Source organism: Carettochelys insculpta, chromosome 9, assembly GCF_033958435.1.
Source record: "Carettochelys insculpta isolate YL-2023 chromosome 9, ASM3395843v1, whole genome shotgun sequence".
NCBI lineage: Eukaryota > Metazoa > Chordata > Testudines > Carettochelyidae > Carettochelys > Carettochelys insculpta.
The window spans coordinates 64,441,576-64,458,249 of record NC_134145.1 but is presented as its reverse complement, the minus strand read 5'-3'; the positions used below and the strand labels follow the sequence as shown (position 1 = coordinate 64,458,249).

Below are 16,674 nucleotides of genomic sequence, written 5' to 3'. Positions count from 1 at the left end.
CAGCATTCACAGAGAAGACAAAAGGTGCCCATTCCTGGGAAAGGCGTACTTTGTGGATAAGGGCAGGACAAAACACATCTCTCCCAGAGCCCTTTCCTGAGCAAACTCTAGACCTGAAACCTTTCCACACGGAAAGCCACACATGCCTACCAAGTAGTTCATGTGGAGAAAACTCAGGTAAATTGTTTCTTGCTAATTAATGGCAGCACCTTTGTTCTCCATTGACCTCCCTCTGGCTCACTGCATCCCACCTCTCAGGCAAAACCAAGCTTGTGCTCTATCATCCAGGCCCTCTTGTGACCCCACCCTGCCTTCTTGCAACCCCAAGGACCGTTGCCCATGCATTATTTCTAGGGCACACATTTCATGGTGAATGTCTGGACTACAGCAGCTCAGAGAGCCTGTATTGACTGTTGGATGGAAAGGTGAAGAAAAGTGAACATAAGACCAAGGGGTCACACCAAAGGAAATTAAGGAGCAGCAGGTTTAAATTTAACCGAAGGAAGATATTCTTCACGCAGAGCACAGCTGGCCTGTACAACTCCTTGTTAGAGGAGGTTGTGAAGACCAGACTTTAACAGGGTTCAAAAATGAATTACCTAAGTTCATGGAGGTTAGGTCCATCAATGGCGATTAGCCAGGTTAGGTAGGAATCATGTCCCGCCTCTGACACACAGAGGCCAGGGAGATGGATGAGAGGAGAGGGATTGCTTTCATGATTCCTTGTTCTGTTCCCTCCCTCTGGGGCATCAGACATTGGCCTCTGCCAGAAGACAGGATCCTGAGCTAGATGGACCTTTGGTCTGACCCAGTGTGGCCTCAGCCTCATTGTTGAGCACCCATAAGAGACTGCCTTAGTGCAGAGGGCTGGACTGGATAACCCCTTGTGGGCCCTTCCAGCCCTATACGTCTATGTGATCTTTTAATCAGAGTGAGGCTTGCCTTCCTTCCCACTTTCCACCCTAGGAACACACACACATTGGACAACTCACCCCCTGGCCAATCTGGCATCTTGGGAGCATGCTTGGAGATGCTTTGTCCCCTGATTGTTTGCAGCTCAGAAACATCCTGGAGGGTTATGGCTTTTACAAGATGGTTGACTCAGGTCCATCATGGAGTTCTGGGGATGCCCTAGGCTGACAGGGCTGAATGTGGCTGTTGAAGGGGTGACATACAGCTAACAAATTAGGCAGGATGATCGCCAGGGAAGATTGCTTTCTGATGGCAAGGGTGGTGGTAGTAGCTGTGTTGTCAAAAGACAGTCATACAGATTGCTCTCCACATTCCTTGGAAGAGAAGAGCTGCAGGATCACAACTGTCTCAACATAGGGCAAAGGAGGCAGGACTGTGGTAACCCTTCTCTCCCCCAGGGTGGGAAATATTACCAAATAGCATCACATGGGCACAAAAAAACCCACAGTAGTCCAGAATCCAGCTAAAGGGTGGTTTGACCACCAAGACAAAGGCACTGGTCTTGTTAACACAACTGGCAGAAGCAGTGGTTTCCTTGAGCTGATGCCGAGAAAGCTTTGACTGCTAACACAGGCAGCCCTAAAAAGGCTCCAGCTGTGTCACCATACCCCTGAGATTGCTTCCACCATGTCTCACTCTCACTTGCTGTACCACTGCAGAAGTTCCCCATCTACTCTAGCAGATGACTAGAGTAGATCCCTTCAAATGACTGCTGGCTATTAACAGACTTCCAAGGCAGGTGAGCTTCCTACTTTAGACAGATTTCAGGCATACAGAGCTACAAGTAGCAGCCCCTTTAATGTGGGACAGGTCCCTAGCACAGAAGTGGACAGCCGCTCCCACCCAAAGCAGACGCCTGGGACGTGAGTGTGCTTTCATGTCCAGGTTTATTAGTGTTGCATTAGTACCATAAAATAGTTGATGAGGTTGCGCACATTGCAGTTCATTCCAAAAAAGGCTATTTACATTTAATTTGTCTTCATATAAAACCTAAAACCCAAACAATACAACAATGAAACGGATGGACAACTTAGAAATCTACAGAGTGGTAACATCCCTTCATTTGACGCCAACGCTTGCTGCACATGACACTCACACTCTAGTGCCCCACACTTAGCAAGGTGCTTCCAAAAGAGTGCTCTGAGTAAAGACACGCTGCATGCGAGTCAAACACGCTGAGTTCTGGGACTCCTTCAAGCAGGCTGTGTGGAGGGGGAAGCTGACCTGACAGGGAGTTGAATATCAAAGTGTGCTTCCTGTTAAAGGAATTCATGTCCTGCTACTCGAAAAAAAATCTCTGGCTCCTCCTCTCGACCATCACATACTAAAGCCACCACAGAAACCAGGAGAGCTCCACTTTCAATATTCCCGCTTTGCAAAGAACTTGCTGCCCAAGGAACCTCATGCAGGTGTGTGGGAGATGCTGCACTCGCCAGGGCACATGCTGGGCATCCCACCGGAAGTCATGCGAGAGTTTTAGTGAGTTCACACAGTTCTAGCCCCTGGGACACAGAGGTGCACCGAATGGCAAGTTTGTAATTATCTCAGCATCTCTCAACAAACAAATATGGACAAAACCAAACACCCAGACCTTTCAGACCTCACACTCCTGGGATCTGGGCTGAAACAAAGCTCCTATTTGACAGTGAAATGTCAGAGAAGCCCCAGCCTTTTCAGTACTTCAGACTCCAGAGAAAGAATACAGACAATTCTCACCATGATGTTCTGCTTACAAGGTTTCAAGGCACCTGGTACTATTTCTTAAACCCTCGAGAGTAACAATTCTGAAAATGTTTTCTTGGTACAAAACACCTGGCCAGACAGATCCAAGAAGGCATCGACAGCTAGCCAAAGACTAACAGGACACACGTCAACAAGAGCAGTTTAGTGACATTAATGGAGCAATTCTGGTCAGTTTGGTTTTTAGCTGAGTCAATGGCCTACAGGCAGATATGGTGATTCCATACAACACCTTCCCATTCTGCTACTCTGCCCTCAGATCTCCTTTCTAGGATATGACAAAGCTTGCTAATTAAACCAGCAAAATGAAGCCAAGAAGTTGATGAATATCCTCAAACTAAAGTAATCAAGACAAATATTCTAATTAAAATTTGAGATATCAACAGTCCAATGGGGCTGTAGCTGTGTTGGAGGGGAACACACAACTGGATTCTACGCAATTGATAAATGCAGGTGAAATTAATGGCAAGTCGGAAGTTAAGTGAATACTGCGGCTCCAGCAGCTGCTTTCTTGAGAGTAAAGAAAAACAGATGCAAGCCCAGCAAGCACTCTGTACTAGTACAGTTATTTCCCGGTTTGCCCTGGTGGAATTCTGAATTGCATTTAGCCAGGGACATGTAGAAGCAGAGCTCCAGTTCTTGGCCAACATACCAGGGGTGTCTCCTTAAATCCCACCTCCAAGGAAGGGCTGGAGCCATTTTCCTAAGAGAACAGTAGGGAGGGGAACAGCAGCTCTGCCAATTGGAAGCTGCTTGGGACTCGGAGCATTCAGCTCGGGACCTAGGTCCATGTGTAGTGGGAATCAAACAGCACATTTCTGCGAAAGGCAAGGAGATGAAGCAATCCCAATGGAGGTGGGAGAAGAGGATGGGGAAGGGACAGTTGATAGGTGGCATACAACCCAAAGAAAGCTACACAGTCAGCTTTGTCCCTTCTCTTCTGCCTCTTCACTGCCAGAAATCCAAGGGCCAAAAAACAAGCGACGGACCTGTAGAGTTCCAGTTAAAGCAGGCTAGGAGTGATTCCAGCGAATGAGATAAAGCAAATGTTTCCTCCTTTTGAGCTGCATTTGGGTGGAGGCCTCCAGAAGTCTCCATTATTCCATAGGGAGTTTTAAAGTTGAGGCTGTGCCCAGTTATTGCTTCCCAAGGGTCAGGCTTCTGCGCTCATTGCTGCAGAGACAATTAAGCAGCCCTCCAATCTCCTGGAGGTACTACCCCCTGACCAGTCACCTCTGCCCCAGAGCATACAACGGGAGAATCACAGAGACCAGCTCTGCAGAGTGACTTCCTGTGAGCCGTGGAATTGGTGGGCTGGAGAAAGTGAGCTCTGAACACAGACCTAGGCAGTGCCACCCCTCATGCAGCAGCTCCCTGCCCATTGCATGGGTGTAGTCCTGGCTCCTTTGCAAAGCAAACATCCTCTAGCCCCTGGGTTTGGTAACTACGGCAAAGGCCAGCACCCTCTGCATGGGGGCTCTTCCCCGGAGCCATGCCGGTTCTGGGATCCCAGGAAAGGCACAGCAGGGTTACAGGGGTCAGACTTCGCTAAAGTGGGATTCCTTGCAGGATTGATGTGGGAGAAATCCTGGGCGAAACGCTCTGTGCCTGGCAATTTCAGTGTGTGTGGCAGCTGCCAGTAGCTCAGTGTGCAGCATGCCCAGGGCAGGAGGGCTTCACTCACATCCAGAGAGCTGAGCCAGGTGATGCCTATAGCGAGAAGAATGAGAGCCTCATTCCTCCAGGTGGTTAGAGCACCCTGATGCCCCTTCAGCAGAGCAAAGTTCTGCCCTAAAGCGGGGCAGGGAAGTTGCTGCAGCAACTTCCCACAAGGCCCCCTTTGGGTCCAGAAACTCCCTACTGCTGATGCAGCCCTGTGCAGCTACTGCCATTGTAAATCAGAGAAACCATCCAGCTGCTTTAGCCTACCCTGAGGATGTGCTGGCATTGTGATATGTTATAGAAACAGGAAGGAGAACATACATATCGTACACTTCCCACTTCTGAGCTGCAGCACTGCTCGGGGTCTGGGCTGGAGGGGCCAGTGCACTGCACAGCCACTGACTGGTTTCACCCACTAAAGCCTTAATCCTGGCCTGGTGGATTCTGCTAGCCGCAAGCTTGTCTCCTGCTGGTCTGCTCTCTTCCCATGGAGAGAAGCCCACAGGAAGTACAGGGCACTGAGTGACTCCTCTGCCCCCATGTCTGTGGCAGGATGGGCCCTCAGTCAGCACACAGCCCAGATGCTAACGCTGCACTGTGCCACACAGATGCACTTGTGGAGTCAGAGAACCTGCATGTGACATAATCCATGCATGGGGCACTCCAACACAGTCCAGACAAGTCAACATTCTCTGCTAACACAGCTGGCTTTTAGACATGGCCTCCTGCCTTGGAAAGGGCACCAGCAGCTCACATGAAACCAGAAACCTTGTGCACAGCCTAAGAGATGGCACGTTCAGGAGGAGGGATGCAGGTGGCAAGTTTGCTGTGAGCCAGTCTCGTACGTGGTGTCATTTTCACATGTGCTTTTGCTGTGAGGGCATCACCACACCTGGTGTAAAATACAACTGTCATACATAAGGACGCCAGGGGAAGAGGAACTAGACAGGGCACTAATGCTTGACCCATCAAAGAGCAGCTCATCTTTCCTGTGTTTTTTTTCCCCATAACTTAATCCTTTTAAAAAGCATTAAAAGAGTGTGTGTCTCTTGGAGAGGCTGGGCAAAGCTTATTCATGTACATAATTGTGTGAAAATCTAAGCAGCAACAACCCTACTGAACTGGCATCCTTCCGCTGCAGCTCCCAGCTAGATTTGGTTATTGGATGGACTTGGAGCAATGGGGTTCCTCAGACAGACATTTCATACATGGTAGTTCGGTCTCTGTTCAAACCGAGTCTGGCACAAGATGGAACATGCTTGTCCACTTCAGTAGCTGGCCTTAAAACAATGACCCTCTGGCGTTTCCTCCCTTGTGGAGAATCCCTGGCATTTTCCTAAGTTACTAGCTTCGTTTTTGGCAGACAGCACAATGTATTTCACATTTCTGGTATCTGAACTATCTGGTGATGAGCCAGGCTCTATTTTCTTTGTGTGAAGTGGTGGCGGAGAGTTTGCAGGGGAGGAGAGGAGTTAAACATCTTAAAACACTTAGTCCTCCCGGCACCTCCCAGTCTCCCCCTCAATTCAAAAACCACTCACGCCCAACCCAGCTCCCTACACACCCAGGAGATTTCAGATTAATAAGCAGTGCAGTTATCCAGCTATCTGCTCTTAAGTTCTAAGGCAGGTCACCCCACTTCAGGAGCGTGTCCTGTTAAATTTCCATGTTATCGGCACACCTATCATTAAGACTGTTCTTTGCTGTGTTCAAGAGGTTTCCTTCCCTTGTAGTAAACTTAAGAATTAATAGAAAAAAATAATTCAGAAGTAATCCAGTCGCATCTGACAGTGATCTGCAGGAGAGAGTGAGCAGACTTGAGTCAGAGTTGGCACTCGGATTCCTGGCTTCGGGTGTGCAGTCTCCAGACAGGCAGAAAGCCTCCCCACGGAAAGCCGTTAAAAGTTGGGTTTGGAGTGTCCGAATATGCAGATGGGAAAGTGCTTGACATGGGAGGACCACTGTGCTGCTAGCTGAAAGAACTTCACATCATTCCACTCCACGCCATCAATCAGGACTGCAGGGGAAGAATATAACAAGGAGGCAAGTCAAAAACCAACCACCCGAACAGTCACACAGAATTCCTAGGTCAAAATTTTACACCATCACATCATCCTTCCTCAGTCAGTACCAGAAACAGACACTGCACTATCGGAGAGCAAAAGAATGAGGGAGAAGGCCCTGTGAGTTCTTATGTGGGCCTAAAGATTAAGTGAAAATGGCTCAGCAGCTGGGTTGGGCAGCTGCAGGCATTGTGGAGAAACTCCCCTCTTCCTCTCAAGCATCAGGTAGAGGCCACAACTGGCGCAAACCAGATGGACCACTGATTTAGTCCAGAAGTCATGCCTGTGAACCCATACCACAACACAAAACTTCAGGGACTCCTCTCCCCCCAAGCTACAAAGGAAGAAAGAGATTTGTCATGCCCCCAAGACCTGTGTGTATCTCCCAGATCGAGAACCTAAGGTTCTTAGGCTTCTAAGCTATACCAGGTGCCAGGTATTTCAAGGCTATTCTAGGACACAGGAACCAATGAAGTGCAAAGTGCTCTGACCACACCCCTTTTCACCAGCAATCTTCTCCACCCCTGAGTGGCTGGCTGGCACTATGCCATCTGTGGTTTTCCCCATGATGGGAGAATCCTCCTCCAGCCAGCTGTACCAGGTTCAGGTCTGCTGTGTGTCACATCCTGGCTGAGCCCTGAGATGGCTGGTGGACAGGCACCTGCACCAGAATTCGCAATACAAGGTCCCCTTTACTCTTGGGGAGGATGGAATTCCTTTGCACTTACCCCGTAGCATGTTCTGCTGATGTTTTGCTGTGCAAATCAATCTGCTGATTCCTTCAATGCATTGACTCTTAGACTCGATCTCCTTGTCTTTTGTTTTCTTGGGCAAAAACATCACTAGAAGCAAACCAAACCAAACATGGTTAATATCTAGCAGCCAAAAGCAGTTATACTGAAAATTACCTGCAAATACACTGAAGCCTGAACTTTCCTCTATGCCAGGCTACTCTCCTCACTCACACTTCTTAACATTTCTCGTTCACAGGTTTACCACCCAAGCATCACCACCTTACAAAGGGGGCCATATTAACTGGGCTGCCTTAAAGCTCTAAGCAAGTTATAGGACCTCTGCAAGTCTTCATTGCTCTAAGCTGCCTCCTTCATCCTCCTGGGGCAATTCTCCTGCTGGGAAATGATCCAACCCACAAACACAAATCCCCACCCTTATGCACTGCACGACTTGGCAGCTAGCCCAAACAATGCCAGCATTGTGGAGATGGCTTATGGCAAGAAGATTCTAGTGCAGAAAGCCCCAGGTTGTTGTGTTCAGTTACTCAGCAGATGTAGTTTAACTCACAGTTTAGCAACCAGCCTTTATTGCTCAGGGGCAAGGCAGATCAGGAGACCAGACCAACATGGTGTGATCTGCTGGCATCACACAAAATTAAATTCACCACTAGTGCCATAAGACAGCCCAATGAGGGTGTTTCAGAGCCAGGGAGCAAGTCTCATGATTAAGACACCACATAGAGAACCCAAGCAGCTAGGTCAGGTGCACAGCCCATCTTGCAGTCCTCCACAACACCCAACAGAGCAGTAAGCTGAAGATCCTTGGCCCTCTTACCCTTTTTGTTCTTTTCCTTTGTCACGACTGTCATTGACATGGTTGGAGTGCTTGTGGTCTCCCCACTCATGGGTAACCGGCTGACCTGGAGAGACCGGAAAGTGCATTTGAGCGTATTTTTGGCAGTGGAAGGGTCCTTCTTCTCTGGGTCTCTCTTCTTCTCCATGGGCTGAGCTGCAATCCAGTAATCCACCTGCAGTCCCATCAGCTCAGCACCAAGGCTCTGGCTAAAAGACAGGAGCAAAGAATGCTGACTGACAGGATTTCCATCAAAAAGACAATCAAGAGCCCAATGTTTTCCCAAGTGATTAAGTTGGACAGATTTTCATGGGGTGAGTGTTCAGCTTCTTTGGCCAGTCAGAGCCCTTAGGCATCTTTCGGACCAGGTGGTAAGAACAAAGCTTCTAGCTGTTCTCGAGAAGTCAAACAGCCTAGAGGAGGATTTGATCGTGTCCTACTGCTGGCTTCTCCCCCCACACCCAAGCCTTGCCCATAATAATCCTCCATTCTACATCATCTTCAATCCAAAGATCATTAAGTTAATTGGTAAGGCCACCTCCATGGTGGGTCAAAATGCAAAAAATCCCAAACTAAAAACCAGTGGTTTCAAAATCCCGTGAAGGGAGGTAAAGGGACTTGCAAGATTTGCCTTCCTCAGTCATTTTGGCACTTTTGAAGGCATTAAGTTGGTAACTTTCAAAGCACTTAATACCACTGTGCATAAACTGCAGACTGCACACAAAAATAAACCTACAAGTCTAAATTCTGCCCAAAGTCCTTGAGACTTCCCATAATCAGTAGAAGTACCACCATCTGCCTCTGGCATTTTCACTGGCTGACAAACTATTTTTGTGAATCAATTTGTCAATTATTTGGAAAACACGGACATGCAGCCCTGGTCTCACTAGAGTTGTATGAAGGTGCAGAAGTCACCCCACTGCTGCTACACACAATGCCTGTTTATACAGCCAAGGAGCGTAGGAGCCATTTTTACGACAGCATCACACTAGCTCATAGTAAGTTGTCTGTGCACCATGATTCCCCTTGATCTTTTTCAGGGTCACTGCTTTCCAGGTTGCAGCCCAGCCCACCCCCATCCCCATAGTTATGGCCTGTCTTCCTTGTTCCTAGATGTAGGACTGCATTTGGAAGTATTAAAAAAAAACAAACACAAAACATTTTCTTTCAGGGGCCAGTCAACTGAGCAATCGCAACTGCCCTGACTGCCCTGTCCTCATTGCCATCTGTTATCCATCAATCTGTGCACTAAGCTGCAAATCTGATCAGTTGTTACTTTACGATTACATCCAGATCAGCGATTAAAATACTGACTATAGTGTTGGGCCTGGCACCAGTCCCCAGGAGCCTCACTAGTAAAAGCTCCATTTGATGAAGAACTCTGACCACTACTTGGAGACGGTCAGCCAGTTCTTAATCTCCCTCTGTTGGTACTGAAGAGTTCTATTTTGTTAATCAGAATGTCACACAGCACTAACTCAAATGTCTTACCAAAGCTCAAGTACAATTATTTATGTCAACCAACGCCGTCATCTCAAAGAATGAAATCAGGCTTGACTGACAAGGCCCGTTTTCCATAAAATTGTATTCATTAGCATTAACTATATTCCAATCCTCACATTCTTCAATAACTGAATTGCATGGTGTTGCCTGGGAATGACATCAAGGTAAGCAACCCAGGTCAGTCCACTGGCCCATTTTGAACATTGATACAACATTAGCACACCTTTAGGACTTATGGAATTTCCCTGGCATCCCAACATCCTATGGTTTTGTGTCATAGATCTCCAATTTGTGTTGCTGTTCTCTGAACTTCTTCCCTGTCTTTAAAGTACTGAAGTAGCCAGAACTAACTGATGCCCTGCCTGCACTGAGCTCAGATGAGAACCATGTATCCAGCACAAAATTATAGGGCAGCAAAAAGCCAATACTGGCTACAAAGCTCATTTAATTAGTCTCCACTAACAAACCCCAGGCCCTTCTGCATTTACTGCCTGCTGATTTCCCCTTCCCACTGAGTACACAGGATTATTTGTTGCTCAATTTTATTAGCAATTTTTCAAACAGAGTTTCCTCTCCCCATATTCCTAATCTCACTTGGTCCCTCTTATTTATTGGGCTGGTCTTCACAGCTCCTCCTAGACTTAGTGTCATCTGCAAATTTCATTAACATGCTCCTTACCCCCCGTTCTAGCCCACTCTTACTGTTTTGTATTGCCGCAGTATCTCAAGGCTCCTATCAGAAGGAGGCTCTGTTGTGCTAGATTTTAGAAGAATAGACCCAGCGTTTCCGTTCAAGACATTCCTAAGGCCAGACCCTACCATGGATCCCCGGGGTGTCCAGTTAGGCTTTGTGAAGGCCATTCCTGCAGTAGTCACTTCCACGTGGCTGATTCCTGACTGAAGATGGATAGTACCAAATGAGATACTAAAATCCAAAGGCAGAAGACCCAGAGAAAAACCTGCTTTTTACATGAATTCCCCCAGGCAGGAAGCAGTAGGGCTCCAAACCAACTGGAGACTGCAAGACAGGACTCCCACCTGAGGGCCACAGTCACAGGACCAGAGGTAAAACTGGAGATGAATGTTTGCCCTCAAGCACTCTGCCCAAAGGCCTGACCTTCCCCCCGCCAAACCCAGCCCAACCCTCCCACAAGCTCCTGACCTCTCCCAGTGTCCTCAGGTTAATTCCTCGCACGTGAAGCGGGGCTCCTCTCCCTCGCACAGGCTGAAAGAATTTCAGTGGATGACTGAGGGGAGGGGAGGGGAGGGGGTTCAGACCGGGAAGGCGAGCAGCCAAGTACCTCAAGAGATTTCATTTCTACTGTGTTTCGCGTAACAGAGGCAGAGGAAAAAGGTGGAAGGTGCTTTACCTGGAGGAAGAGAAGCTGCCTGTGACAGACGGTGAGGAAGGTGGGGTGGGGGAAGCTTCCTTCACAGCAGGAGACACAGAAGGCGGGGTAGAGGAAAGAACACTGGAACTAGAGGGAGCTGCATCATCAGAATCACCTTAAAGAGAAGGAGTCAAAGCGTTTGTCTGTGCACATCGCCTGAGTTCTCCTGCCGGTGACACTGGGCCGTGCAGTGTCTCTAGGGCAGAGCGCAGGCCATTGTCTCTTCTACAGCTCCCCTGCTTTGCCTCTTCCCCTGAGCTTGCTGCTCCCCCACTCCTCCCCGTCCTTGGAGCGTTCAAGTTCATGTCACATAAGCAGGAGGCACTGGGTGGTTGAGGGAAGGAGCTGGGCAATAGGGCTGCAGCAGGGCAGTGGCCCTGGGGGCAGATGGGGAGCTTGGCTGTTTCTGAGTTGTGAGCACCTGCTAGTTTTCTGCCAGGGTACTCTAGCCCAGGTGCTTATGATTTAGGGTCAGATGGATCCCCCAGCTCGTAACAGGAAATGCACTGCACCCAGATCTCAGCTGCACCAGAGAATGGAAATGGCTAGCCACCTCGCAGCCCTGCCTGCCTTCTCCTTGGCCCTCGCAGGGCTCTCAGCAGAGCTGGGATCCTTGTGGTGCATGGGGCTTAGGCCACGGACAGGAGGGAAAGGTTGGAGAACATGCTTCATTCCCTCCACCCCAGCAGAGAACCCACACAAACTCTTCAGCTTGCTAGGGAGCCCCTCTCTGCTGGGAACCCCTTTGAAAAGGGGGTGGGATGCACTGAAAATGCTTGCAGGGGGTCATAGCCCCACCCCATCACACATCACCCACCTATTGGTACACACACACAAACGGATAGGGAAACTCGGAGGGGACATTGGTGTCTTTGTCTTTTATCATTTCCCTGACTCCACTGGAGCACATGGTGACAGTCTGGTATCACCCACTTGCTTATGGTGGCATTCAGTGGCGAGATGAGGTACATCCCCCCTCCTTTTCTTGTCCTGTGACTGCAGGCAAGTGAACGGGCCACTCCCTCCTGCATGGGCCCTTACAAGCTGTGCTAACTACCCATGCTCAGCAGCTTGTTCCCCCCTGCACTGAATGAGGACACCTTTCCCAGACCCAAGGAATTGCTCCGTGTGACTCCAAAGCTTGCTCTTACCACCAAAAAGTGGTCCAATGGAAAATGACAACACTAATGGCAGGTCTGTGGATGTAAGATGATAACTTTGAACACCAAGTCCAATCTGCTCCAAAACATGAGGGCACATTCTAGGCCCCTATGGGCAGAAGCCTCATGACTGGGGAAAACCAGAAAGCCAACGCAGGAGAAATGGCACCTGGTGCCCCTGGTATCTGGGTAGCAGCTCGCAGCTGCAGGGGCCTCAAGAAGTGCTGGCTGACGGCAGCCACTCTCATTTCAGCTCAGCACAACTGTCTCCATTTCTGCCCGGCCCATCCTCCCTATTTAAAAATAGTGATCCTGGAAAAAGAAAGGGGGAAAGAATGGGGGCAGGAGCAGACATGGCCTCAGGCATGAGGGAAAGAGGGAGAGAGAACCCCGGTGTGGGGGCAGTGGGGAACCCTGGCATAGAGCATGGGGGTTGTCAATTGCTAGCACGTGTGGTGTGGGAACTGGAGGCACTGATCTCCTGGCATAAGGGAAGGAGTAGGAGGGCTGCATGGAGGTACTGAAACAGAGGAGACTGACAGGGGAACCTAGGGAGGTTGTGGGGGTGGGAATGGCAGGACACAGGAGCCGTGGGGTGAGCAATGAGCCTGGCCAACACACCCACAAAGCCCGTAGCACTCAAGGTAAGGCTGCAGGACAGTTGTCCTGTTAACGAGCAGCATTGCAGGTGCCCACGTCATGGCGTAAAATCGGTCAAGCTCAGGCCTGGCCTACACCCAAGCTGCAGCAGATTTAGTTAGGCTGGTGCAAACCCCTGGCTGGACATGTCTCAGGCTGTGCGCGTGCTAGCCAGCAGGAGTGATGCGGCAGCACTGCTGCGATGGCGGCTCTGGCGTTTACCCACTCCGTGCTGACGGCCGAGAGCTCTCCTAGCGGCACACTGAGGACCGCAGGGAGCAGCGTGAGCGGCTCTGCCGGTGACACACTGACATGCACACTACTGCTATGTCACTCTGGGGGCGGGATCATATCCGCCAGCGACATCACTTCTGGTGCTGTCAGTGGTAATGCAGACAGGGCCTTCATTGGAAATGGGGTCTCACTTTGTACGTGCCAGGGCAAGCCTGGCTAACAATCAGCGTTAGATATCCCCAACAGTGCTTGTGTAAAACCAGCCCTTTCACAAGGCCCACTCTCCCACGGGCGTACGGTTTGAGTACAAGTCTTCAGGCTGTGAAGGGTCAGACGGTCCCTCCCAGTGCAACAGACCCTAACCTGCCTTTCTGGAATCGGGTTATTAATAGTGCAGCTGAGTAGGGTATGAAAACTGTCATTGATTTGCAGAGTTTGAACTTACAAATTGGAATGAAAAAATTGTTCCATGTGCTCTGTGGTCAATTACTAAGGCTGCACCAGTGCCCAAGCACAAGCCCCTTCTCAGAGTGTCCCAAACTGGCATGTCTCAGGGAATCCACAGCGGGACAAAGCTATCCAGCTTAAAACCGTGGACCTCTGTGGAACTCAGGCCACGAAGACCCCTTAACCTCTGCAGTGGGCACAGGGAGCTGCAGAGCACAGGTACAGCCAGGTATGGTATTGTTTTTTCCACTAACATTCATGTCTTCTCCCCACCTGTCTCCCTTACGCCACTGGCCCTCACCCTCCTGAACTCAAGCACTAGGGCTTAGCAGGGCTTCCAGAGGGGCTGGGTGGGATGGGGCTGGCCAAGCGGCTGAGTCCTGGGGAGTAGGGAGAACAGCTACATATGTAGGGTTCTCTCCACGGACAGATCTTGGGCCACGGGGTAATTTAGCAGTCTAAAGCATCCCCAGGCAGCAGCGTGCGGCAGGCAGCAACGCAGAGAGTATTGGTAATCCTTTGTAATGTGACCATTATACAAAAAAGCCCAACATGTCACGATTTACCTAGGAAGCTGGCAACAGCACCTATATCAGCAGATACTTACCATGGTCAGACCCTGTTTTCAGTTGCGTGGAACTGTGCCCTCAGGGTTTCTTGGGCAGAAGCTCTCCACGCGATGGGGCTGCTTTCTTTGGGGTGGGGGGAGGGGGGAGTTTCAGCCAAAATGCTTCAATTGTGTCAGAGAATAAGGTTAGAGATAAATGTTCTTCCCCCATGTAAGGAAGTTCTGCCAACTGTGAAGATCTCTAGCATCCCCATGCTTTGAAACTGGGACTTAAACATTTGCAGGGGATGGCTTGGGTGTCAGGGAGGAGTCATTCATTTGCTTTACCCACAGAAGCTGTCGAATTCGCTCTGTGCGTTTGCTTTTGTTCTTTTCACACGGTTCTTGTGTCTGTAGAGTAGATACGGTACCTTCAGCCTGACAGCTTCAACCAGTACTCTCTGCTCCCATTTCTGCTAGAGGACTGCAGAGACAGTGACAGCAAACAGGCTGCTGGAATCTGAGCTGCAGCTCTGCCACAGCAAAAGTGACTTGCAGATTTACCAGGGAACAAGCTGTGACCTGTATTACTACACATGGCATATGAAGCCCCTGCACTGAATTCGAGTTTACACTGACATTGCCCTTCAAAAAAAAGTGCTTGTCTACACAGAAACGTTCTCAGTTGTACCAGCATAAATACACTGTGTGAATGCACTTACGCTGGGTTATCACTGGATTTTTTCTACTGAATTTAAACTAAGCCAGAAAAAGCCCCTTATGCCAGAATAATGCATCCACATGGGGAGTTTAGTGCTGTAAGTTCATACCCTTCCTTATATTGGGCATAACTTTCTCTCTAACAATAAGTGCTAATGTGCCATGACTGCGAACGCTGGCCTTGCAACACTAAACCCATGCATTCAGGCATTTATCATGTAGCTATCACAGCTCCAATGGGACGTGCTACAAACAGCAATACAAAGCAGGCAAAGGATGTTACCTGATGTTGCTGAGGACTGTTCCACTATTCCAACCTTGACCACCTGGAAAGGGAAACACAGTTAAGTTTATATGTATTGGTCGGGTCCATCCTTAAACTATGAGCCAGAGGCTCAGTCTGAAATCCCTTTCCCACCTTGCTTTTCTGAGCATTACATTTGCTTTCCAAAACACTTCTCATTTTGGCAAACTTATTCACCTGTCAGGAATGGTCTAAACGCTAGGTAATTTTTAGTCCTAGCATGAGTTCAGGGGACTGGGCCAAATGACTGCAAGATCTCCACCAGTCCTACAATTCTATTTAATGTGCACTAGATACCAAACAAATCTGTGCAGCCACAGGTCAAGTGGCACACAAATATGCCATGGGGACTACCAAGAGTGGGCTGCGGAGAGAAAAGAGCGAGCTTTTTTCCCCCCAGTTTCAATAGTTTCCAGGTAAACCCTCAACTCAGCTCCAGGAAGGGCTACATGGGTAAGTTGTTTTTTTTTTTTTTTTTTTTTTTTTTTAAATAGAGGAAAACTCTCTCCAGAGACCAAATGTTTGCAGCTGGGATTTTTCGTTTTCTGATGTTTTCAGATCCACAGTGGATGCCTTCCTGGAAGAGGAGTTCTGAAGCCCAGGGATTCATACAGGGTCAGTGCAGGGCATTCTACAGCCTGGGTTACACCACAGAATATCAGACTGGGATGACCAAACATCCCTTTTGGGCTTTTGAACCTACGAATCCCTGTGACTGTTATAATCAACTGTGACTGGTGAATCTCCAACACATTTACCCTGCAGACCCAAGTGAATACTCACCCCAACAAAGGGAATGAACTTCTGGGACGATTCTTCATCAGGGCTAGAAGTAACAAGGAAAGCATCATTAATACGGCCTTTTCCACACCGAGACAAAAGTCATGTTACCATTTCAATCAAGCATGCAGCAAGAACTGAAAATGCGTAAGCGCCAATTCTATTTCTCCTCTCAGCGTCCCACTGACTGTACTCCGGGAGCCTGCACTGGCACTCCTCAGGAATTCTCTCAAAATTAAAGCCCAAGTTCCTCCCTCCTCTTGTTTTGAGCAACCTGCTTTAATGACACGGTATTGGCTGCGTCCATATACACAACCACCTGTTGCAAAGGAGCGACACCACACATCACCAGCAATAAAGAGACCTGGCAGTTACTAATAACTGAGGCCCTCTGAACTTACTCCTGGCATGAGCCCCATGTGGCAGCCGAATGGGAAACCTTGCTGATCCCAGACTCATGACTCTAGTTCGCCTGCCACGGATCAACAAGCTGCAGCACCAGACAGATGCATGAACAAGAAGAGGCAACCCCTGCCACTAGGAGCTAACACTGAGTGAGACCGTTGCAATGCAAACATGGCAACTGAGTACTCTAGGGAGGTCACAAAAGTTTGGGAAGCTAACTGGATACAGTGGCAGTGGGGCTGGGAGGTGAGGCAGACAGCTAACCCAGGCAGCATCATGGAACAAGCGGAGATGTCCCATGTCAATGAGGCAATGGCATGTGAAGTCAGCGCCCCATCAGCCCTACCCAGCATTCCGGAACATGGAGGAGGGGAGAGAAGAGATCCCCTGGGAGCCGTGGAGGCCACTATGGGGGAGCAGGAGGCACCCCTGGGATGCAGGGAATCAAGAGGGGAGGGGAAGCGAAGTAGGGTGGAAACAAGCGGCACTAGGGCACTCTGAAGGGGCACAGGCAAAGTCA

General features: G+C 49.3%; 1 protein-coding gene across 6 annotated transcripts in view; it reads right to left on the bottom strand.

The window, feature by feature from the left end:
• Positions 1–1,846: 1,846 nt before the first annotated feature.
• Positions 1,847–16,674, bottom strand: part of PACS2 (phosphofurin acidic cluster sorting protein 2) — a 97,576-nt gene continuing 82,748 nt past the window's right edge. For all 6 annotated transcript variants that reach the window (XM_075003566.1, XM_075003567.1, XM_075003568.1 and 3 more), the window contains 6 exons: positions 15,753–15,795; positions 14,949–14,991; positions 10,898–11,033; positions 8,007–8,233; positions 7,166–7,279; positions 1,847–6,391 (listed from right to left, as the gene is read on the bottom strand). In XM_075003566.1, coding sequence (XP_074859667.1) covers positions 6,273–6,391; positions 7,166–7,279; positions 8,007–8,233; positions 10,898–11,033; positions 14,949–14,991; positions 15,753–15,795 — 682 coding nt within the window. In that variant the 3' untranslated portion in view covers positions 1,847–6,272. The remainder of the gene's footprint in view (positions 6,392–7,165; positions 7,280–8,006; positions 8,234–10,897; positions 11,034–14,948; positions 14,992–15,752; positions 15,796–16,674) is intronic.